This window comes from Rana temporaria, chromosome 5 (genome assembly GCF_905171775.1).
Source record: "Rana temporaria chromosome 5, aRanTem1.1, whole genome shotgun sequence".
NCBI lineage: Eukaryota > Metazoa > Chordata > Amphibia > Anura > Ranidae > Rana > Rana temporaria.
In genome coordinates this window covers 327807790-327834126 of record NC_053493.1, presented here as the reverse complement: position 1 = coordinate 327834126, position 26337 = coordinate 327807790, and the positions used below count along the sequence as shown (strand labels likewise).

The 26337-nt window shown below is 41.2% G+C and overlaps 1 protein-coding gene across 1 annotated transcript in view; it reads right to left on the bottom strand.

Moving 5' to 3' along the window:
* CHD7 (chromodomain helicase DNA binding protein 7) overlaps positions 1-26337 on the bottom strand; it is a 177895-nt gene that overhangs the window by 27959 nt on the left and 123599 nt on the right. Inside the window, exons 12-23 of the mRNA XM_040354257.1 lie at positions 23631-23874; positions 20869-21045; positions 17395-17538; positions 17010-17271; positions 9571-9781; positions 8721-8916; positions 7164-7331; positions 6852-7031; positions 5994-6104; positions 5700-5905; positions 5272-5471; positions 4510-4669 (exon numbers count right to left, since the gene is read on the bottom strand). Coding sequence (XP_040210191.1) covers positions 4510-4669; positions 5272-5471; positions 5700-5905; positions 5994-6104; positions 6852-7031; positions 7164-7331; positions 8721-8916; positions 9571-9781; positions 17010-17271; positions 17395-17538; positions 20869-21045; positions 23631-23874 — 2259 coding nt within the window. The remainder of the gene's footprint in view (positions 1-4509; positions 4670-5271; positions 5472-5699; positions 5906-5993; positions 6105-6851; positions 7032-7163; positions 7332-8720; positions 8917-9570; positions 9782-17009; positions 17272-17394; positions 17539-20868; positions 21046-23630; positions 23875-26337) is intronic.

The following is a 26337-nucleotide window of genomic DNA, read 5'->3' as shown; positions in this document are numbered from 1 at the left end:
TGTTCTCCGGGCAATGGGGCGATGTCCCTGCCAGGAGAACATGATTATTGCTAGCGACTATAAACACTGGCAAGCATCACATGCCGGTTGGACCGAAGGCAATCAAAGGATTAACTTGGGTACAATCACCTTTTCCGTAGATGGTTTGAATCTTGCTGGTTTTATTTGTTAATTTGCGGGCTCTTGGGCCATCACACCTTCATTAGTTGGCAAACCACTGACATGGGATGAGTTTGTCCACATCAGGTGTTGGGAAAATTCATTAATAACCATACAAACCAGCAAAGGGTGATGCCATATTCACATCCAGAAAGATTACCTTTCACATTTAAAGTGGTCATAATTTAACTAAAAGGACATCATCTACTTGCTGTGCTAAACTAAAGAACAGTTGAACGTGGGCTGAATATTCGAGGGCCGAATTGCCAGAATGTTTTACTGCACAGATATTTGGCACTGTGCAATGAAAGGTCATGTTTCGCAGAATATGTAACTTATGAGCTGCCTAAGCGATAAAGACAAAAATAATTTCTCCACTCCCTTGTTACACAAGCACAGAGAGGATCATCCACTCCAAATAAATGCTACAGGCAGTTTTTTTTCTGGAAAGTACAACTTTTTCCCAGTGCCATTGTGATGGAGAACAAAAGTTCACATTTTCAGCTCAATATAGGAAACGGCCATGTTCGAAATCTAGAGTATCTTGTGTGCATTACAGAAACCATTAATCGAAAGTCCAAACACTATGCCTACATTGTAGCATGCACAGCAAAGGCTGAGAACGCAAGGCTAAGTTGCCAGGCACTCTCCAAATTACCTGATTAACATCTAAATGTGTTATTTGTGAGACTTGCGGCTGGCCAGATGTTATGGATATTCTGCATGAGCAGAAATGTGTGGACTGTGACTGGCTCATTTATCTATACTGACAGACATGCTCAGTAGGAAATTGGTGCTGCTCATGATTCATTTCTAGATCCCAAGATGCTGTGTCATCACTCGGCAGGTGGCACTGCTTTGGACAGTTCTTATTATGGTTACAAAAACAGTTGCTGCTGGCAGAATGGAGAGCAGGGGACTGTCTAGTAAATCTGGTTTTGGAGAATCTAAGCAACCACAACCATACTATTAGCGCCACTGCACTGACAGCAGACATACAAGACAGAATACAGTATTTAAGAGAAGTCCAGCCTGAGCTCGTTTGGCTTCTCCTCTGGGTCACAGAAGTGCACTTAGTTTTGCACTCCTGTGACCCGTTTTCAGCAGAGTGTGTTCTGAAGTCTGCTCTCTGTAGATGTCACACAAATAAGTCCAAGCACCGCGTCATTTAGACTCTGGAAGTCTGAATCCACCAGGTGCCTGGACTGATGGCTGTCTCAGCGAGCTGCTGAGACAGCCGCTCTCCAATGAGCATTGAGGAGCAGAGCAGGAGAGCTGCCGATTGACAGTCAGCAGCACTCCGCTCAGGGAGCTGCGAGAACCGAGCCATCGACAATGTTCAATGACTCTGTTCTCAGTGTAGAAGCGGCGGGAGACGCCTAGGGAAGTATGAATATGGGGGGAAATAATTCCCATACATCTCTTAATTCTAAATGAAGTAGAAAACAACTTCTGGCCATTTCTGAGGTATTCACACTTTTCCGACACATGATCATTCCACTCCCATATAGGCTACATTAGGTGATATTTGCTACTTTGTAATAGCTATGTTAAGAAAATGATGCAGTTACCCTCACTGGACAGTAATCTGTAAACTCAACCAGTATCCAACACTTTTAAGCTGCGGCCAATCAAGCAAACTTATGGAATTATCATATCTTCCTGATTGGTTACACAACGATTACACATTTATACTCTGCAAACTGCGGGATTTTTTTCACTTTTAGGGCATGGAAGGTTTTGGAAGCATTTACAGAGCTCCAGTCTCACCAAGAATGAGAACCACCAATCTATACCTTTAAAGTGGAATTAAACTAAAAAATAAACAAAATAAGGTTTGCCATGCTATAGGGGACGTTTAAAGTGTTAATTGTGGCTAAGCAGTACACTAAAAACGCACTCACAGAAGATTATATTTGGTGATATCACAACTGTAATGCTCACTATTCTTGCTGAAAACTCTTACATGAGAAAGCAAAGCCCTGCCACTACCAAGATGGCCACCCCCAGACAGTGTGGACTAAGGCATGTAAAATCAGTCATGGAAAAAAAAAAAAATACAAAAAAAAAAAAATAAACACGACGACATCCTTTTTCCTCTGCCTGCCTTTGGCAGAGTTTTGTCCCTTTAATGCTAATTTTGCCATCTTGGCATGAGCAGCAAATAAGACTTTCAGACTTTTCAGTTTTACAACCACCATAATATGGAAACCAACCAACAAACGACCATGCATTTTCCTTAATATTACTCTTGTTCTGTATTTAGTTTGCCCAAAAAAAAATTAAACATTTTTTTTATTTGCCTACTTAGCCAGCGTTCCATAAAACTGACTACCTGTATGCCAGACCATGCAATCACCTGAACAACTGCTGTGAGAAAGCCAATTACAATGTTTTTCAGCAACGGTTACAGCTCTATCTATACACTTGTACTAAGATAACAGAAGCAGTAAAGCAAAAACAAAAACAACACCCTGCTGCACTTTAAAAAAAGAAAAAAAAAAAAAAAGCTGAGAAATTACATTTGTAAACCTTTTATATGCCAACATTTACACTAAAGCTGAGCACATATACACCTGAAAAATAGGGTCCTCTGAATCTCAATTAAAACTTAAAGCGGAGTTCCACCCTATTTTACAACTTCTTTGCATTCGTTTTTACACTGCCCCCTTAAATACATTTGGGATGTTTTTTTTTTGTCTTTTAAAAACTCACGTTTTTATCTGTGAGTCTCTTATTCCCCCGCCGCGGCGGAATGGCCCCCCCCCCCGCCGCATCCAGCACTGCTATGCCTCCTGGGATATGTGTTTCATCATCCCCAGGCTTGGCTGAACATCGCAGCCGTGGATGAACATCTCGGGGGGCGCAGGGAGGGCAGTGCCGCCCATAGAGGTGGTGTCCTTCCTCTTCTCCCTCTCCAACTCCTCCCCCGTCCTAGCTCCTCCACCCGTCCTAGCACCGCCCCCGTCCTCCTCCCTCCACCACCCGCCCGCCTGCCGTCTGTCTCCGGTGCACGGAGATACAGATCATCAGGCAGACAGAGCGGATCTCACTCTGTCTGATAGATCTGTATGTGAGAGCACCGAGCATAGTACAGCCCCGCCTCCCTGTACATTGCAACATCGCTCTGCACTGTGAGTTACAAGTCTAGTGCAGGGAGGCGGGGCTGTACTATGATCCGTGTTCTCAGATACAGACCAATCAGAGATCCGCTCTGTATGCCTGATCATCTGTACCTCTCCCCACTCTGCACATAATGTTGTCACCGCACTGACGTCACCGCACTGACGTCACCGCACTGACGTCACCGCACTAACGTCACCGCACTAACGTCACCGCACTAACGTCACCGCACTAACGTCACCGCACTAACGTCACCGCACTAACGTCACCGCACTAACGTCACCGCACTAACGTCACCGCACTAACGTCACCGCACTAACGTCACCGCACTAACGTCACCGCACTAACGTCACCGCACTAACGTCACCGCACTAACGTCACCGCACTAACGTCACCGCACTAACGTCACCGCACTAACGTCACCGCACTAACAAAATGGATTTATTGACAGTGCACATGTCTAGTATATGTATACACACCACATATATAACAAGAGATATATATCATCTTGTTATGTAGATATATCTGCACAGGAACAAATTATTTATTATATTTACTGGTTCCTGGAAGGAGGAGGGGAGGAGAGGTTTGCATAGATAAGGGGCGGCAACTTCCTCTGACACTCCCGTTGCTATTGAAACCTGATCTGAAACCATTACACTGCTTGTACAGCACTGAGCATGTGCGAGGCTGAAATCCAGGAAGTCATACAGTCTGGCTTCATGATGCCCACACTTAAGATGGCCCCAGTCAATTTCTATTTTATAAAGTGTCTAAATGCTGTAACAACGTAACAAAACGGACCTTAGTTTACAGACTAACTGTAGTAGAATACATTAAGCTTGTGTATTACAGGGGTATTTATATTTAAAACGTTTTTTTTTTTCAATTTGTGGCCGGAACTCCGCTTTAAGACCTATGTTATCATTTATCTATACATCATTGGTGCCATGTCCTGTAAAGCTCCACCGTCAAAAAAACACCCAATATACAAAATCTGCAACAAAGCCAAGAAAAGTCACTTGCAGAAGTCACAAATCACTGTCAGTTCTCCTTAAAAAACACTTCCTGGTCTGACACATACTGCAAAAGCACAAGGCAGACAGCATTATAGGAGCTTGCTTTGTCACAGTAAACATTGACCTTTTTGTGGTCAAAGTGAGAACCAGCACAATCTGTCTGTGCTCTGTGACCGCACTACAGAAGAAAAACACTTTCACTACTTACTTGTTACAGTGATGCTTAAGATGCTTTTTGTAGCTATCCTCCTGAAACAAGGTGTCGGGATTGCAGCTGGGGAGCCAATCTGCATGCTTGAACACAGGCTGCGAATTCTGGCTTTTCACCTTCTTTCCTTTCCTACCCCTGGGTACCGGAGCAGATAGGCCTGAAATAAAAGTTGTTTAAGAATGAATGCCACATCTATATATACAGCTGCAAGGGTGCCTTACACATTGGGGGTCATTTATGAAAGGCAAATCCACTTTGCACTACAAGTGCACTTGACCAGATTTTGCACTCTACAGTTTTAAATAAATCAACCCCATTGACCTGCTCCCCATTTATAAATGCAGTAGGTCCAATTTTTAAAACAATTAAAAAACCTACTACTCATAATGACAAGATGGAACCTAAAGAGGACATGCTCAGGGTACATCAATAAATAAAACAACTTCTAAACTAAATACAGTACCTAAAGTAAACTTGTCACGACAGATGTGGAAACTGCCATCTGAAAATGCAAACTGCCTGGCTGTTATGCCAATACGCTGACATAAATGCTTTGGGGGTCCCTTTCTCTATAATGAGGTATGCAGATCAGGAGAGTCAGAATACTAAATCTGAATACGTATTCTAGCTTGGTGACCCAAACTAATGAGGGTCAAGCTTGACAGCCAACCAACCAGCATTTTCAGGTAGACTAGACAACTCCTCATGCAGCTCAGATTCCTTTGGTAACAGTTGAAGCTTTGTGAACATGTAATGTACCTGAGTGGTTTACCAGAGCCCGAGTCTGGCCATCTTCTGTTGGTGTGATTAGATCCCAGATAAAGCTTTTGATGTTCTCGTCCCCTCTGTAATGGTTGAGACAGTACACCAAAATGGTACGGCAGATGGTTTCCACGTCTTGTTCTGTAAGTTGACGCTTGAAGCGCCCGTGGGAAAGGATCTCTGTCCATCGGCCCCACCTACCGACAAATGGAAAAAAAGTTTCATACAGCGTGCCGACAGACAAAGTGCAATGTGAGCTCAATAAGTAGTTCGATGTCTAAGATATGATGACATACAAGCTTATAATTACACTGCTCATCGGGACCGTGCTGACAAGCAAACTTTCAGCTCTTTTACTTCCCCATATGCTATACTGAGCGGCCAAATACACAGCACAAAAATCTGTCTGAGGCTGTATTACTCACCCATAGACCAGCAGGTTTTTTTCAACTCTGAAACATTCACTTCTCGCATAGCCATGGGACTTGTCCTGAGACCGACGTGGTTTAATGCTAGGTTTGTCCTCGGCTTCACTCTCCAGGTCGGAGAACTCCATAAGATCATCTTCCTTTACTGCACTGAAATGTCTTGTCTGCTTCCTTACCCGTGGTGTGTCAATTACCAGTGTGTTCTACAAGTGATATCAATATATAGAGAGATGAGGCCACATTCAGAAATCTCACAACTAGAACACTAACTGCTAATGTATAAACACTTACCCTTCCATTCAATACATCAAGATCGAGCTCTGCTTTCTTAGCCCACTTCTGCCAGAAATTAGGGTCATCCAAAGAAATATCTGTCCGATTCCCAGAGGCAACAAAACTGGCCTAATAAACAAATACATAAAAAAGCTGTAAAGACCACCTGTAGGTTTAAGTACCCCGGGTCCATTAGCCCTTAGAACAGATTTGATAATATCTTGATTTTAGGTAATCTGGTATTTGGATCAATTTAAATATTAAATAAATTTGTTAAGATGGCAAGATAAAAAGAAACATGCTTGGTCAGTATTGACTCTGCAGGTTTTTCTGGTTACCAAATAGAAGCACAAGTGAATGACGATTTTAAGCCAGGTTAGGACCAGGAAAATATAAGAAGATGCCCTGTTCAAGATGGCTAATGTGCCTGTCTGTTCCCATATGTATGGGAGGGGGAGGGGACTTGGCGGCAGAGCACCAACATGACCTAATATACCAGTTCAATTCTGTTTGTGTGAAACCATTCCACACATTCAAGTATAGAATAATAATGGTTTCATTTGTTACTAGCAAAAACACAAAATATGAGGAGAAGAACAAAGGTAGCAAAGAGGAGGAAGAGGAAGGAGGAAGAGGAAGGAGGAAGGAGGAAGAGGAGCGCAAAGGTCGAGAAGAGCAAAAAAGGTAGAGGAGAAGAAGAAGAGCAAAGATGGAGAGGAAGAAAAGCACAAAGGAGAAGAGTGAAGATAGAAAGCAGAAGAGTAAACTGGGCCCCACATGTCCCTTGGAACTAGACTATATTTTGTTTTAAAGATGGATGCAGAACTCTTGCAATGGGCACCAGGTTTCAGAAAACACCAATCCTATAGAACATACTTTTGCAAAGGTGGAGCCTTTTCCTTCTGATTCTATAGTGATGGTGTGGGTTCTCCTGGAAAGGATTTGATCGATATCTTCCTCACAGAACTTTGAGCCTTCATCTTCCTCATCCATTAGTGCCCCATATGCCCCTTTCCGTAGAAGGTCTTCTATTTCCTTCTTGGACAGTTGCTGTACCTGCAGGAAAAAAAAAAAAAAAAAAAAAAGATATGAATAAAAAATGGACTATAAGAAAACAGCCGAAATGATGCAGAAGTGCCAAATGCTGCATAACTTATTTAAATGCAAGCTAAACTGCAGGCCATTTACCCCATTAGTAGCATTCTCTCTTCCACTCATGGACTGCAGAACTGCCTTATCCAAGCCAAGTTTCAGGCTAGCCTTATCAAACATTTCACGCTCATAGGAATTTCTTGTGATCAGGCGATAAATTTTCACAGATTTACTCTGTCCAATCCGATGGCACCGAGCTTGCGCCTAAAAAACAAAAATGGCATCAAGTGATCTGTTACCATCTTATAACAAGTACAGTACCTATTAATTTGTAGCACATAATTAGAGTACACATTATACAACAAGACCTATAGCATGCTGCATACAATTTGCAAAAAAGGTGGCTTCCAGACTGCAATGGGCAACTTTAGAGTAGACAAAATAGTCAATCATTGCAAGAGGCACTAAAATATGTATCTAAAGACAAAAACTTGTTTTTTCATTTTGGAAACAGTTGGGAATGGTTAAAAAAAAATAAAAAATTGTGGTCTTTGTCCTATTGAGATTTCCCTTAACTTCCTTTCCTGTAGATACAAGTTCTGAAGAAATTCCCATTAGACAGCAATCAATGGAACAATTGTCCCCAGTGGAAAACATCTCCTCCATTTCTCTTCCAAGGACAACTTTCTGTTCCAGTGACAGTGGTCACCTGGACAAAACAAAGTAAAATCGCCCTTATGGGGACACAGACACCAACAAAAACCCAACAGAGGTTCTATTATCACTACGCCATTCAAAATGGGAAAAATGGCTTTAGATACACATTAAGCATTGCAGTAAAAGAATGAGGATTGAGCTGTACAGGAATTAACTAGCTATAACTAGCATTTCTGATGAACAAGTCAGTTTGTTCCAACCCGTGTGAGCAAATAATCCCTTGTCTATAAAGAATAGGGAACGAATTTGCTCACTGCACATGTGCCTCATGTACCCATTGGCCAATTCAGAAAGGATTTCTCAGCATGTCCTACAGGCTCCTGCATTGGAAAAAAAATAATCTCTACCCATCTCTTTGGACAGGTCATGTGCTATCTAAGGCCAGCTTATGAAATATATTTTATATATATTCTAAATACATACACATATCCTTTACAGCTGTGAAATGAGTCAAGCATTACAGTCATCAATTATAACAGGTAGGACAAGCCAATCTTCCAACAGGAATGCAATATGACGTAGATGTTATATGCAAATGGTATGAGGGATAGACCGCTGAATTCAATGCCTACAGGATTTATAATGTACTGAATAATAAAGTGGCAATACACAAAGTCCAGTGGTATCTTGTCACGGCTGGGTGTTAAAAATCCCATCTGACCAGATAAGAGGAAATGCATATATTATATAGATGGAGAGGGGTTTACAGCGAGGTTATTTAATAATAATTATTTTATACATTACATACACAAAAAAATGACAATGAAAAAAAAAAACTTTGTGAAATTAATCCAAATTAAGCTGTTTGACATGATTTGAATTAATCACACATGCAACACTTGATATCGTCGGAGACTTATTTGCAAATGAATAAACACATTACAAAGACTATTAAAAGACCAAGAACATAGCTAACAGTAAAGCAAAGCCATTTACCTGAAGGTCATTCTGGGGGTTCCAGTCGGAATCAAAGATAATGCAAGTATCAGCAGCAGTTAAATTAATGCCCAGACCTCCTGCCCTTGTACACAGCAGGAACACAAACCTATCAGAATCTGGCTTGGAAAATCTGTCAATAGCAGCCTGGCGAAGGTTGCCTCTCACTCTGCCATCAATTCTCTCATATGGGTATCTGAAAATTAAAAAAAAAATCAAATAAAAAAAAGGGTCATCATCTAGACCAGTACTTCAATTTATTTTATTTACTTAAGACAAACTCCAGCACTATCCTCCTTGAAAAGGTTGATGTATTTCAGCTGCAAACTTGTGAACAGAATGGCAATGAGGAGGAGATGCTCGAGTGCCTCATGTATGCCTGTTCAGCAGCTCTGCAGTCAGCACATCCCTGCTGCTACAAGTCACATCTTGCCATTCCGAACAAATCTGGACTTCCTCTGGGATTTCATTCCCAATCAATAAAAGAAGCTGATGAGAAACAGGCAACATGTGCACTGTGCTTTCATTGTAAAAGACATGATTATTATGGCTTATGTATATCCTTAGGAAAAAAAATAGAGCAGATTAGGTCCATTTATCAATGTGTCCAAAATATGTGTTTGAGTTGCTCAAATCAATGCCCATTGTCTCACTTGAAAGAAAGGCGGATTGTTTCCCATCTCAGGCACTGAAGGGTTAATGAGACACAAATGAGTGCTACAAAAACTGAGCAGTCAGGTGAATGTTCAAACGCCTAAACAATTTAATGTATCTGGGGCAGATCTTTACAGGACCGCTAAGTGCTACTATTGCCTTTGTGGTTGGCAATGCGGTTGGCATACACACTCACCTGCGTTGGATGAGGTAGTCTTCCAGAATGTCCAAGCACCGCACCATCTGGGAGAAGATGAGCACCCTGTGGCCACCAGCCTTCAGTTTTGGCAGCAGCTTGTCAATAAGAACTAGTTTGCCAGCGCCCTGGATCATAGCCTGGAGCGGAAAATCTGGAAGGTCACTGCTGTGCAGTTCCCTAAATTCTTCCAAAATTTTCTCTTCAGCACCTGTGGAGAGTCAGAAATTGAATGTAAATGGAAAGTTGTATGGCCCCTGAAAGGTGGAAGGGGGAATCGGGTCAAAAAAAAAAAAAAAAAAAAAAACTACTGACAAATTTTGAAATAGGCCAGCATAGGAATAGCCGATTTCTACTCTTAGAAACCTTGAGAAGTCACCACATGTTAATGAACACAAGGGTTTTATCAGGGAAATCAATTACTTAAGTCATTTAAAATAGGAACCTCCAGTCACATAAAAGATGGGTAAATATAGTCAGTCACCTGTACTTGGTCGGTTTTATGTGCGCTATGATGGGAATCGGAACTATAAAATGATAAATCATTACATTGCCCTTCAGCTATTCACCTTCCAATCTTAAAGGCTGTACCAAAACAGAGACCAGTGCCATTTTACCACAACACAGCATCCTTATAGAAATCATACCATTCTGAGGTGCACCAATACTCATGGTTAAATATTACTACGTCCCAGATAAAATACAGTCAGACAATACAATTGACGCAATATTAGAACAAATATAAAGCAAAACAAGGCAGCTACATAATAGTAATGGTGTTGGCATTCTACCAGTGGTCTTATTTTTACTAGAGGCGTTGTAAACTTGCCGTCCCCTCATTGTCTCCCCTATTAACCACCTGCGTAAGCTTACATAGTCTAAAGCCTAGTACACATTTGTTTTCTTTCGCTCAACCCAGTGGACTGAACGAAAAAAAAACAGAAAAAAAAAAAAAAACAAAAAAAAAAAACACTGAGGAGTTCAGGAGGAGCTGATGTACCAACAATATGATGTTAGTACAACGATCTCCCCCACTAAGCTTTTGTGTTCTGAAAGGACGACGAATACTTCATATTCCCATCGCACACATTCCTGGATGAGCTCTCAAATTTGGGTGCTGCAGCAACAACCAGCTGGATACTGGTTCAAGTCACAGTAAAGATATTTGCCAGCACACCATGGGACGACATATATAGCTTCCAAACAGATAATTTATTGCATGATCACAACACAAGGAGAGCACTCTCCTTGTGTTGTGATCATGCAATAAATTATCCGTTTGGACGCCATTTATGTCATTCCATGGTGTGCTTGCAAATATCTTTACTGAAAGGATGACCACCCCCCCCCCCAGCCCCACCCCTCCACCTGCCAGAACACACCGGTCAGCCAATGGATGAGTTGCGCTGATCGGATACCAATCAGCAGTCCTTTTTCGGTCATGTGCCTTCAACAGAAGCCAGCCGAAAGGTCGGCTTCTCTCAGACCGGCTTCCATACACATGGGTAGAACATTGGCCAATTTCTATTGAACTAGCCGAGTAGTACAATATCTCCCAATATCCAAAATACTGTGTTTTCTCTAGGTTGCCATACTGCCACTGTAAATACAAAGCTGTCCCTTTACCCATCATAAACAAGTGGTTGTAAACCCTAATATATAACCAGTGAAGTGGGGCAGTAGGTAAAGAGATTTTCCCCGTGACCACAACACACAAAATGCCTAAACAGTTAGAACGTTTAGAAGCCTCATATTACCGGGCCAGTTTATTTGTGGATCTCATTGTTTGACCCTTCTGATACTTGATTTTATTATACATCCGTTACTTTGGCTGTAAAATGTGCCTTCTATGAAAAATAAAGAAATTAGGGGCCTCAAAGAACAGTTTTGGCTGAAGTTAGACTTTAACAACTAGAAGTCCTTGGCCACTTTACCATTTCTTTTAGATCACTGTAAGCTTGGAAGTCAGTTAAGACTAGGGTTGTCCAGATACCGATACTAGTATCGGTATCGGGACCGATACTGAGTATTTGCGGGAGTACTCGTACTCGCGCAAATGCTCCCGATACCTAAATAGAATACTTTTTTTGTATTTATCAACATGTTCTATGAAAATTCTTTGAGTTTTTTACTACTGCGTGACAAGCAAATAAAACATTTTTATTCATTTTTACTCATTTTTATTCTTTTATAATGTCTTGAGTTAGAGTTCTTCATAATTCTAAAGAAAATATCCTTAGTCTGTATTGTGGTTTGAAAACTGTCACATGACATTTAAAAAAAGTATCGGTATTCGGTATCGGCGACTACATGAAAAAAAGTATCGGTACTTGTACTCGGTCCTAAAAAAGTGGTATCGGGACAACCCTAGTTAAGACCCATGAAGATTTAAACATGGTCAAAACTATAACAAAATTATTGTATTTATTGGCGTATAACACTCACTTTTTTACCCTGAAAATAGGAGGGTAAACTGTGCCTGTGTGTTATACACTGTGGAAAGTTTTTTCCCTGAAACTTCCCTCTTAAAATGAGGGTGTGTGTTATACGCCGATAAATACGGTATATCTCAAAACATTCAGATTCTATGCTGGAAAATAGTGGCCACTAGGGGTACAACTACAACTTTGTACACGAAAATATACAACAGCCAGTAGAACATTAAAGTTCCCCAAAAAAAAAGCTGATTAATGCATAATCACTGGAAATATACTATAGCTTTCTTTAATAAAAAGCAAACAAGCATGTTCCTTGATAAAGAACAATGCCGATAGGTGAATTGTTACGTCTCTAAAGAACTGTACTGCAATACTCACCTTCTCTGCCAGCCAATGGCATTGTTGTCCTAACATATGACAACTAGCTTTGTCAAGACAAAATTAGCATACAAACATATCAAATGGAGTCATTATTTCTCTGCCAAGTGTAGCAAAGAAAAGGACACTTTAAATAGAGACACCAATTATATCCCATGGAGTGCACTTGAAGTAGATCAGTACTACGTGATTTGAATTCAATGTTTTTACATTTACAGTTCATACAGTCAATGCTTCTTTAAGCAACAGCAATCGGTTAACTCTTCAGGGACACGCAGACCACTCAGCATGTCCCTATAAACTGACCGCACAGCGCAACATTCCCATGCAAAGCGCATTCGTGTGCTCACTAAATGACTGATAAGTCTTTAAAGTCAATGTGACGAGAATTAGTTGGATATAGGTTTGACAAACGAGAAACGCTACAGTAAAGGCATATCAAAAACGCTTTAGGCGAGGGCTCACAGTCCAAGGGCAGAAATTGTAAGCAGGGCCCAGAGGAAAGAGCAAGCCAGCATACAACATCCAAACAGACGGCACATGCGGCTCCTGACTGAGTCAGCAGCACGGGGCCCGGGGCAAACTGCCCAGGATGAAATCCACCCCCACAAGTGACAGCCTTGTCTAAAAATGTTATTGTGAGTGAGAGTCATAGCCTGGGGGAAAAGGAAATAGGGGGCTGGAGGACGCTGCACATCAATCACCGCAGGTTACCAGGTTGTAATTAAATATAATTTGCAAACAGCTTTATGAGGGGGTTAGGTGGAAATGCAGATGCACCCTTAAAGGGACAGTCACAGATTCGTCACTGACTGCAAACGGCTGTACAGGCATTTCACTATGAGCTCTCCTCACATAGAGTTACTAGAGAGATGCATACTGCATAAATAAATATTCACATTTTTTCAAGCAAACTTGACATAAAGGACCAAAAAGAGAAAAGAAAAATCAAACTCTTTCCCGTCCTAAAAATAAATAAAAATAATGACAGTTTGAATCCAACTTAATGCCATCATCTAGATGGCAACTACAAGCATCCCTTCTTCCTTTCAGAAAAACACCACGAGAAATGTAACCCCACTTTAGGCTCTCAACCATAATCAACCCCAATCAGCTATAATCCATGGATTACTATATACATTAAACAAAAAGAATGAAACCAATTTAAAGGGGACCTCCAAAAAGCAACTATATTCCACCATATGCAATGTAAAAGAATAAACTTCTGGTCTGGTTTCCCAGGTTCTAGAAGATGATTCTTATACAGGCCATACACTAGCCAAAAAATTGTTTGAATGTGATCTTGAATACTAAAAAAAAAATCTGTAGTAAGAGCAAAAAATACCACCATCATGTAGTGACCACATTTTGAATGAGAAATAATTCAATGGACATAAATGAACTAATTTGTTCACATAAAGTGACGAAATATAGTTGATCTTTCCACCTGGGCTCTCCCTCCTGTGTATTCCGTTACACCTCTGAGGAGGGACAAATGTTTGTCAGAAATCTTTTGTGAGCAATTTCTGCCCAGCATCCATCACCTTCGGTGTGGAGGAGAAGACCATTGCTATAGGAATGCTTGGCGTTATGGCTTTACAACAAGCTGAAGAGACCAGAACAAAAAAGGAGAAGGTAACGTTTTTGAATGATCGGTCTTTTATACATGAACATTCATTTACATGTCTAGGGTTAAAGTTTTGTCATGTATGTACAAACAGATTTTAATGGAAACACATTAGCCTTTAAACAGATCGCTCCTTCGGAAAAAGTTTACCAACCTATTTCTTACATTTTTTTTACTCTCAAAAAGGCAAAAACTATTTTCTATTTGTGTCCATTAACTGGATGAAAAACGAATACACAAATTTTCCGTCTAGTGTATGGGGGTCATTAGGCTTTCTTTGTACGATTGGGGCAAATCAACACAGAAGTTAATATATGGAAACACCACACCAACAGAGCTGCCTAGGACCAACAACAGAAATATTTCCACCATTCAGAACCCAGCAGTGCATATAGGCAGCCGCCATGGTGCACACATAAAACAGGCAACAATGGGGGAATTGGCTCTGGCATTCAAGTGCAGGCTCTTCAGAGGTTTCCTAAAACAAGCAAACCCCTGAATGAGGTTCTCTCAAATAAAGTTTTTAGGCTTCAGGAAAGATGATTATCTGAAAGATCTAGATGTTTGGTATCTTAGCCAGACTTTCAGATAGCCCAGATGTTTATACGCATGACTGCATTGTTTTATTACCACATCTACAATCATGGCCGTTTTATTGTCTGGATATCGACTGACCACAGAAAGCCTTTTAGCTACATGCACTGGGCTATTAGTAGATTGCATCTCCCCCTCCAAAAAATAAATACAAATAAATTATATTTGCCTCAATAACAGCCTCTCACATACGCGTACGTTAATGCCATATATGCCAATATACACGTCAACACATACACAATAGTAATTTTGTCGATAACTACAAAAACCATAGGAAACATTTTGACTTTGCTGAGAATGTTCGGCTTTGCATTCGCATTGTGCATCAAAGTCAAATTCAATAGCATTAAAGTGGTGCTTAGTCAGCTAAAGCAGGAATTAATGAGCCTGTCTATACACATTCATCTTTTATTAGCAGCATCAAAAAAACCTCACTGCTGAAGAACCACCAGGAGCAAGGAAAAAGTCACTGGTTGGAAAGTGCTATTTGGGGCAAGTGGATTTGTAACAGTCAAGCAGTGTGAAATCTTACTTAATAAAACGTATCCAAGTGGTGTAAAATAGTAATTAGAGAATGCGTGATAAAGATTCTCTTACAATGGTCATTGGCTAGAGCAGGAGTCGTATCTCTTTCAAGTCAGTATTCAGTTTCTCCCCCTTCTAAAAGGCACAAAGTGAATACTCAACAGGGCTGTAAAAAAGAATTCACAACTTAACTGCTTCAACCACCTGCCAACAAAAAGGCCGCTTTTAAACTATAATCTGCAAATCCTTAAAAGTTTAAAGCGGAACTCTAGCCTAATTTTAGTTTTTGGTGGAACAGAGAAGGCTTAGAACGTCTATTGGGATTATATTACGATTGAAGTCTCCATCTTGGTAACAAAGATAAAAAGGTCAGTCTTGCACAATATGGTCTTGTTCCACTGTGTAGAAAAAGATGGATAGCACCACCAATGTAGTCATATTCCTCACCAGCACACCTACCGAGAAGCGTATCTAAAGCTCCGAAAAAAAAAAAAAAGACCCAATACAGTTTAACATCCTTTAAATGTGGGGATACCACATAGTAAAAGAACAAACAGAGGCAAACATGTTACATCAAGCCTGTGCCGTAACCAAATTACCACCACGGAGTGGGAGAAATGAGCACGGCAAAAAAAAAAAAGGGACAATAAGTGTCTTTTTAATGCACAATTACAAGGTGAAAAAGCTTAAAAAGAGAAAACCAAGACATCCAAGGACTGGTAAGTTGCAATAGCTGAAGTGGAACAAAAAGCAAACTTTTTTTGTGCATTTTTGAAAGATTAAGGAAGGGTTATAACCACGCTCAGGTGCCCCCCCCCCCCCCCCCCCATCTGTGTCCCACCAGGGAGAATTCCCTTCACTTCCTATACTGTAACCAAACAGGAAGTATGGGGAAATCTCTCCAAAGTGAGGGACTCCCTGGTTGTCACCAGGGTCTCTAGAACTAGAGTTCTCATTGGAAGATTTACCCCCTATTCCTGTTTTGGAATTTGAGATTTTTTACTTTCAGCGATAGCAGAAAAAAAATGAACTAGAGAGGGTGAATCTGCCCAATATGGGCATAGATGGCAATAAACGACAAGTGTTCTTAATCCCACTCCACTTAATAAAAAAAAAGTTTTGCCTTTAGTTACCCTTTAAAATTGTTGTTGTCGAGTTCAGACATACTTTAAAGAATTTATTATACCATCACCATACAAAAGCCATAGGTTTGGGATCTCACATGGCCTCTTTATAGCAGCATAGTGCAGCATTTGTCTACCCCAAAACATTGGTTCTTTTATGATTAATCAAATTCTGTAAGAGACAACAAAGAGCCAGGACCTGTGTCCCCCAGTTGATATCAAGAAATTGATTTTATGATGGGTTCAACAGTCCCATTTTCTTCTTCATTTAGGGATACAGAAAGTTTCATCTTCAGAACCACCAAAAGAAGTCCAACTGAGAGACGAGAACACGGCAAACAATCCCTAGCAGGTCTAATGTTAATATAAAAAATGGGGACTGCCAGCTGTCCAAGAGCCACCTGAAGGATTGTATGTCTGAAGCTGGCAAAAGATTAGAATGCAAGCTGAAAAACAGCAAAGCCGAGAAACATTCTAGGACACCAACAACTGGAGTTGAACTTCCTGTGTCCTTTAATGGACAGGAAAGAAATAAAGTATTACTGCATGCTATAGTGTTCTATAAGAAGTTGGTGACAACAACAGTGTCCCCATCCAGCTTCAAATACTCACATGCTGCTGAATCTACTGTGCCAGGGGTAGTTCCCCTTCTTGTGTAATTTTCCGACCAGGAGAATTGAGACAATCTCATAAAAAAAAAATCAAATATCATTACAGTCAAATAGTTATTCACACAATATAAATGTTACTTACCATTAATAAGGTAAGGATGATTGCAGCATTTTCTCAGCTCCATCATAGTGTTTAGAAGGTTAGGAACATTTGCATGGCCACCACCACCTCCCTTGGAAAGGAAAGAAAAATTCTTCTCCAAGATGGCTCTGTAATATTTCTTCTGGATGTTTGTCAGCTCTACTTCTATAATGGTTTCTTCCTTTGGGGCCAAATTCTTCTCAACATCTTCCTTAAGACGTCTTAACATCATCGGTTTCAGTATAGCTTGAAGCTTTTGTACCTAAAGAAGTTTGGCACAAAACACTTAAGCAATTGTGTAATCCAGTCTGACTGTTCAATTAAGCAAATACCTCGCTAAGGAGTCTGATGTCAGCTGTGTAGTAAGAATTGTTCGATCTCCTACCTGTTCTTCCGTTTTTAGATCGCCAAATTCTAGCATGAAATTGCTCTCTGATGGGAAGCGTTCAGGTTCAAGGAAGTTCAGCAGGCTGAAAAGCTCCTCCACAGTGTTTTGCAAAGGGGTCCCTGTTAGCAGCACTTTATGTTCCTGAAAGCAATAAGAATTAGGAATGAGACCAGTAGAGTAAAAAAAAAAGTTACTTTCCAACAAGGAGAGAAACACCAACTTTAATCAGCAATTGTTTGCCAATAGACAATGCCCATTACATAGCTTTAATTTAACTTGGGGAAAAAAATTATTACGTTGGTCAAATGTCTAACACAAAAGGCTCAAAACCTCACATATTTAGAGAATACCTGCACATCCGTGACATAAGCTCAACATAGGATTACAATGCTTGATCTTCATTAAAGATACAATATTCCAGCCTTTCCCCCTCCTATTGCCAATTTTTAACTCTTGGTGTCAGGAAAACCTGTCAGAAATGACTCATGCAGGGTGCATACAAATAAGGCAGCAGAGAAAAACGATACTCGGTGCTTTGAAAAGAGACAAAAACGCACTAGAGGAGGATGTGCTTGGTTCATATTTCCTTTCTGAGGTTTACAACCACTTTAATAGAATTTCCATACTAAAAAGGACACAATTTTGAAAAATACAGCTTTGTAAATTTATGGGACAGTTCTCAATTTCTGCAATGGCCAGGGTAGTAATTTAAAACATGTAGATAGGAAATTGTACATCAGAACACAAAAACGAATACAGTATATAAAAGGGCGAGCCTTTGTTTTACAGCAGCCTTGAAGTCACATTTTGCTCTAGAGTAGCTAAAATAGACTTGAGGATCTTTTCACATGGGCAGCCAGGGGAAGGGTAAAGACAATGAAGTTGATCTGAGTTTTTACTGCCTGTAGACTGCCCACCTACATGCAGGCATAGCGCCACTCTGATGGGTATACACTGCTGTGGCTGTAAAACTTTGCATCAGTGTGCACCAATGTTAACTTTACATGCAGATGTCAGTAAATTAATGGGACTGCAACACAATTGAGTCAAATGCTTGGCTCACAGTTGTGGCATGGTCCCACAATGCAAACTTACGGTTCTGCAAAAAACATGCATCAGGCGGTGGCAGTATCACCTGCAAACCATCCTCTGAAAATGGAGGGGTTAAGACTCCTGAAGGGTGAAAGGAGCCTTAGAGTGGCAAATTTGCAGGTACAGTCCGCTATAAAATGGTTTAAAACCAAATTTAAAGTGACCCCTTTATTTAAAAAAAAAGAGCTTCACTCACTCAATTAACATCGACTATTGTTAAACCTTATCCTGCTAGCATTGGTAAATGGATAGAACACATCATATTTGCTTGTTGCAAACTTTTTTTTCTTCAGTTTTTCAGGCCTAGGCAAATTGGCATGTATGACAGTCTGTAATAGGGAAAGAGGGGCTGATGAGATAACTTGGCTAAGCACATCATCTCCTGCTTCCGTGCCTGAGCTAAGGACAGGTGGATTCCAGGAAGTGCTACATCAATTCAATTCATCTGCCCTCACTCAAGATGGCCGTGGCCAGAAATACTAGGGGGTGCTTTTCAAAGCGATTTCTCAACATATAAATAAAGGCATGGAGACATGGAGGGATGGGCGCGTGTACTTTGAATATTAAATATGATATTTGGGTCAGCAATTTCATTTTGAAATATCAAATAACTGAAGGACACAGTAATATTTCAGTTTTACTGTGCTTCTTTCGCATTACTCTCCCATACAGCTTCTCCCTGTGCAAAGTGCGCTGAATTGTTGAAGAATGCACAGTGACACCATCTGCAGCAAGTTGACGTTGTAGGTGTTTGGAGGTGGGCTGTTTTTGACTGTTATCACCATCCTTCGCCTTTGCCTCTCCAATATTTTATGTGGCCTGCCACTTCTGGCCTTAACAAGAACTGTGCCTGTGGTCTTTTATTTCCTCACAGTGGACACGGACAGCTTATATCTCTGCAATAGCTTTTTGTAGCCTTCCCCTAAACCATAATGTAGAACAATCTTTGTTTTCAGGTAATTTGAGAGTTGTTTTGAGGCCCCCATGTTGCCACTCTTCAGAGGCGAGTCAAAGAACAACTTGCAATTGGCCACCTTAAATACCCTTTCTCGTGATTGGAGGCACCTGTCTATGAAGTTCAAGGCTTAATGAGCTCACCAAACCAACTGTGTTCCAATCAGTGCTAAGTAGTTACAGGTATTCAAATCAACAAGGGTGCCCAAATTTATGCACCTGTCTAATTTCGTTTTGGTGCATATTGCGCATTTTCTGTTAATCCAATAAACCTCATTTCACTACTGAAATATTACTGTGTCCTTCAGGTATTTGATAGATCAAAATGAAATTGCTGATCCAAACACCCAAATGCTTATAAATGACAATAGCGGAAATTGTCAGGGGTTCCTAAACTTTTGCATACAACACATTTTTGGTGCTCAGATAAAGTGTAGTTCCACTTTAAGTAATATTGCAGTGTTATTACAGTTGATCTAATTCAACAACCATTTAAAGACAATTTGATGAGATTATCCTTTTACCTCACTACATTTATATCAGCGAGAAAACTCAGACAGTAAACTTGTAACGTTATCATAGTCATCTGGACCAGGCCAAAGCCTAACAAAGCATTTTCCCTTTCTATAAAGGAGTTAAAGTCAGTTAAAGACCCACATCCCCGTACAGTCACCCTACAACTTTTAGTCCGGAATTAGATATAGCTATAGCGGTCTACAGAAAGGAGGTACGATTCAGCAGCTGGACGGCCACAGGTTGTGCAGACGCCTTTCCTATAGCCAGCAGCACAGCAGCCAATCCAAACCCACAAGTACAGGGTATGGAAAAGCATTTCCCTTCTCATTTTAAAAATCTTGTACAACAGATGCTGGTTCCAACTTTAGCCTCAGAGTCTGGCTGTGCTGATTCAGCAGTCACACGTGGCACCTCCTGTCCTCACTCACAAGATGCTCTTGTCTAAATGACAGATGCGTTCCCATGAATACAAATAACAGTACTTGCTGTATAGCAAAAAAAAAAAAAAAAAATGGAGAATATAAAAATGATTTGCATTTGACCAGCCTGCTTCATGTGAATGAATGCATTCTGCACAAACAGGCTATAGGGAACCCATCAGAGAGAGAGAGAAAAAACACAACAGGACATTGTGTACTGGTTGTGTTCCCTGTAGGCGCACATCATGGACCAGCCAAATCCTATGAAGGTTCTGGTATTCAAGGCTCCCCTGTGGAACCTGCTATAGTCTAGCTTACTTTCTATAACTGTTGAAATAGTTTATTTACTGTAGCATTTACTTCAACAACCAATCACAATTCAGCCTTGTGAAAGCTAAAGGGATGGCAATAAAAATAGATATCCAATTAGTATATGTTTCTGCCTCATGTACGGTGTCAATGAACAAGACAGACAAGTGACAAAACTCACCAAATCCATCATCTTTAGTCCTTCCAAGAGCTTACAGTTTCTGTTTTTTAGCCGGTGAGCCTCATCAATAATCACACATCGCCAGTGGATGTTTCTGAGCTCAGGGCAGTCTGTCAGAATCATTTCAAATGTTGTAATGATGGCATGGAACCGGTAGGCACCCTTTATTGCTTTGCCCTTAAAATAGAAGAGAGAAAAAAAAATGATCAGTTGGCACACGAGCAAGGTGGGAGGACCACATGTCTCTGTTTACATTTCATCTTCAATGTGTGAGATCAGAACGTGTACATATTCTGTACTCCATCTCCGCTTTCATCTGTTTGTATGCTAGATAAAGGCCTTGGTGCTTGGAAAGCATGCAATTTTTTATTGTCACTAAAAGGTATAATTCTGACAATATTCCCGGTCTTTTTATTTTATCTATACTTAATAACAGGAGAAAGTCCAACACTGTTAAGTTATCCAGATAGAAAACTGGGAAAACTATAGGCTGTGAACACAAGCTATAATGACATACTAAAAATACGGAAAATACATCCTCTAGGAAGCAGCTGTCCTAAAAATATATCGGACGAAGGTATTCATTTACTACTCTCAACCATTACAGGCACGGATCTCCTTATTACACCCTGCATTCCAAAGGCAACAACATACAACTGCTGTTTAGTCCGCAAAGGAAACCAGTGAACACCAAGACATATTTGACTTTGCTGCATCAATTGACTCGTGCCTTGGTGAAGGTTAGAATAGTCACAGAGTCATTGATGGAAATGCAAACGATTCCTTTTTGCTAAGACATAAAACATGTTCAATATGTCAACCCAGAATGTAAGATTACTGTTAGTGCCGGTTTACACTACCGCGACATGGGATCCGACTTGTGTGGCCCCAAGTCACGCGACATAAGAAATTCCATTGAAGTGAATGAGAGCCGTCTTAATGTACACTACTGAAGTCGCTCCGACTTCAGAAAAAGTTCCTGTACTACTTCAAGGCGACTTCTAGGCAACTTGTACCCATAGATTTAAACGGAAGTTGCCTCCAAAGTCGGATCACATCTTAACTGAAGCAACTTTACAGGAAAATTAAATAGTTTACTCAGGCAAACCCCTCCCTCCACAGAGCTGATTATTCTGTGATTGGCCAAAGTCACCTGTCCTGGAGGCAACTTCAAGTTGCGTTGTAAGTTGCTTCAAGTCGCACTGAATTTGCCTTGCAAAGTCGCGCTGCAAGTCGGGTTGCCCCTGGGTGAACCGACACTTATGTACCTGATGTACCGTGTTACTTGTATGAAAAAGTATCCTGTGCTCTTTGTATTGCTTCATTTGTGTCAAATCCCTGGTGTTCCTACCAGTCCATTTGCTCTTCTATTGAGGCCTCATCATGCACACTAGCAGCTGAAAAAAACACCATTCTGGTGATAAGGATTTTTGTGTGACGTGTAGCAGCGACTAGCGGGTTAAGGAGCAGGGGGCTGCCACGTCCTTAACTAATGACTCATTAGCTGTCATCAAGATTTCCCTCCATCCGAAACCAAACCAGGGCTACATGTCCTCAACTGGCGGGGTGGCTGGATGCCTGCAGACCTCCACATCCAGCAGCCAGGGTTAAACCCCACTAAAAGCCGATGGGTCATCCGTGTTAAGGAATGCGGTGGCCGGCTTGCCGGGCTGCCCCTCAACAACCTGCCATTCATGGGTTGTTAAGGAAGCCGATGCGCGTGCCTGGTGGGCGTGATGCCTGCCAGGTACCCGCAATCGGTGGTGACAGCAGGGACGTGGAGCTCTGTGTGTAAACACAGAGCTCCACGTCCTGTCAGGGAGAGAGGAGACCGATGCTGTGTCCCTTGTACATAGGGACACAGCATCGGTCACCTCCCCCAGTCAGTACCCCTCCACACACAGTTAGAACACACCCAGGGAATAAATTTTACCCCTTCCTCACCCCCTAGTGTTAACCCCTTCCCCGCCAGTCAAATTTATACAGTAATTTGTGCATTTTTATAGCACTGATCACTGTATAAATGTGAATGGTCCCAAAATTGTGTCAAAAGTGTCCGATACGTCCGCCACATATCCATAGCCATAGCCATATCGCAGGCCTGACAAAAAAACGCAGACCGCTGCCATTACTAGTACAAAAAGAAAATCATAAATCTATCCCCTATTTTGTAGGCGCTATAACTTTTGCACAAACCAATCAATATACGCTTATTGCGATTTTTTTAAACAAATATATGTAAAAGAATACGTATCGGCCTAAACCGAGGAAAAACATTTTTTTTTTTGTTAAATTGGGATATTATTATAACAAAAAGTAAAAAAGTGTTTTTTTTTCAAAATTTTCTGTCTTTTTGTTTATAGCGCAAAAAATAAAAATCGCTGAGATGATCAAATAACACCAAAAGAAAGCTCTTTGTGGGAAAATATAATTTGGGTACAGTGTTGTATGACCGCGCAATTGTCATTCAAAATGCGTCAGTGCTGAAAGCTGAAAATTGGTCTGGGCACGAAGGGGGTTTAAGTGCCCAGTAATGAAGTGGTTACACTAATATTTAATATACAGGTAACCATGTTAGGAATAAACACTTGTATAAATGAAAAACATCTAGAAACTTAAAAGAGCTTTGCGAATTGCGAAATATTATATTATATTTCCCCAATAGAATTTATTTATTTTAGAACAAGAAACAGACCTTTATAAGTAAATAATGTTGGCTTAGCTAAATGTTTTAAGGGATTTGTGTAACAAATCAAACCTACCTGTGAATCTTTAAAGTACATTTCATAGAGTTGTATGGTTTTCCTGCTTGCTTGGCTCCCGTGATAAACTATAACATTCAGTTCTGTCCATGTGCGGAATTCTCTCTCCCAGTTAGGGATCGTTGACAGTGGCGCAATGACCAAGAATGGACCGTGAATGCTCTTCAAGAAGATCTCATATAGGAAGGTAATTGACTGGATTGTTTTCCCCAAACCCATTTCATCAGCCAAGATGCAATTTCGCCTAAATACAAAAATCGGTAAAAAAAGGTAATTCTATAGTAATCTGTTTTAACGGACTGTGCACAAGTTCTTATTTTGAAGCAATGCTCCACTCCTACAGCAAAATGTGCACCACTGAACTCAGAATAAATTTGCAATATGGTCATATGCAACACAATCTGCTTTCCGCTAGTAAATTTACACAGCCATTTGAATTTACTTAAAACAAACCTTTGTAGTGTAGTATTATACTGAGAGGAAAATACTAAATACAAGATGACCAATGTGTCTGACAAATTGTTCACAAGCCGACAGGGTTCAACTACATATCCCATGATGCTCAGATGAACATTTCAAATAAATAAGTCACCCACTTCCAGGAACCACTCGCACAGCGTGCATCTTGTGTGTCATTTAATAATCGCATGGTGTTGGAAGGTAAACTTTCCCTTCAGCCTTTAGCCTGGAAAGTATGCATCATCTTCGAGCAGCTGCGCCGTGTACATGCAAGTTGTGAGTGTAAATCCAGCTATGATGTAGTGCTGCTATGATTCAGAGTTTCTGTGCCAAGCAGAACATTCCCATCACATATTTACAGCCTGGGGATTCCTAACGAGAACAGGAGCCCAGCTGTCTCGGAGAACCATGTGTAAGTGTAGAATGTGGTCATTCCCCAAAATGGTTAAAAGAGTTCCGCTAAGTGTCAATTGCGTCTAAAATGGTAATAGAACATGCCTAGCCGAAGGTTTAAATAAAAAAATGAATTGCTAGAATAGTTGGGACTGCAAGCTTACATTCAGCCTTGCACAGTTGCTATTTCACTGCACACTGAGCTTCTCAGAGTGTGAATTAGAAGCTGCCGCAAAGCAAGAGCCTGCCTCATTTTTCAGCATCATCTAGCCCAGGGGTGTCCAATTCACGGCCCAGGGAAGTTTAGCATGTGGCCCGAGGCATGTCTGGAAGAACCCCTTGCAGAAGGAAACCCACGTCGGCTAGCATGTATGGAGGGATGCACCAGCATAGAGAATGCAGAAATGAGTAGAGCTGAAGGGATGCCGAGGGGTGCAGTTTTTGTAAAAGCACCAGCAACAGCTAAAGCAGGGATTCTACATAGCACCAGGCAAGTAAATGCCACTTGGCTGTATGGGGGTGGATGTTGATATGGGCTGCACCCCCCCAGATCTCAGTTTCTCCCCCTGAAGCCCCCCACCCACAACCTCCCTTCTACCTCCACACACAGCAAATACCAGGGTTGCCAACTGCCATTAAATTCAAGCACCCTTGTAAAATACACGATTTTTACATCTGTCCATGAATCTTTGTGAATATCCATCCATGCAGACTTCATATGTCCATAACAAACAGATGAATAAAACAAAAAAAAAAAAAAAATCAGATTTTACAAACTGTCAATGAATTTAGGCCTGGGTCACACTACTGCAGGAGGTTGCAATCACCCACCGCCAAAACACGCTGCTCTTTAAAGATGTGTGGGACTGCCAGCAATTCTTAAAGCGGTTGTATACCCGCAATACATTTTTTTTTTTTTTTTTTTTTTACACCTGCAAGGCAAATGGCATAATGAGCTAGTATGCACCACATACTAGCTCGTTATGAAATACTTACCTTGGAACGAGGTGTAGAAAACTTACCTGGTCCACGCCGAGCGAGATGTCACCTTGCCTCGGCGTGTCTTTCGGGTATCGCCGCTCCAGCGCTATGATTGGCTGGAGCTGCAAAGTCGTCACTCCCGCGCATGCGCGCGGGAGACTTCATTCCGGCAAGGTCCGGCGGATGCCGGCCCTTTAGCCGAGGATCCCCGCTGCGCATGCGCAATCAGCGGCACATTGCGAGGGGAATATCTCCTAAACCCTGGCCCAGCAAATGTGGCACAAAAAAATTATTCTTCCAATATGGCCCAGGAAGGTCAATAGGTTGGACACCCCTGATCTAGCCATTTCTTCCCCAGCTTGTCTGAGCCCACTTCTTTCATTCACTGGGATTTCCGCTCCTTCATTTATAAAGCCTCAGCATTAGATGTGGACGCTTTGCATGCAAATGCAGTCTGAGAAGAACACTCACCCATAAATGTATTGTGATATTTACATGGCTCCTCTAAAGAGCCAGCACATTGCACCTATCAGCACGGAGTACTCGAGAGGGGGGACTAAAGCTGGCCCATAGGCGAGTCAGCTGGCCATAGAAGAGTTCAACAAGCAGGTTAATAAAAAAAAAAAAAACACCTGACCGATTTCCCGATTCACACACCCCCCACTGTCATTGCATTCTAAGAGTGGGACTCGCCTGTCATCAGAATACACAGATCAGCGCTACAGTCTATAGCCTGCAGTGCTGACCAAGTGGCTAAAATATGACACATTGGTGGAACAGAAGACGATCAGTAGATCGACTTCTGTTCAATCACATTGGTCATAAACGGATAGAAAGTTGGACCGTCCCTGCTGAACTGGACAAATTACAATCC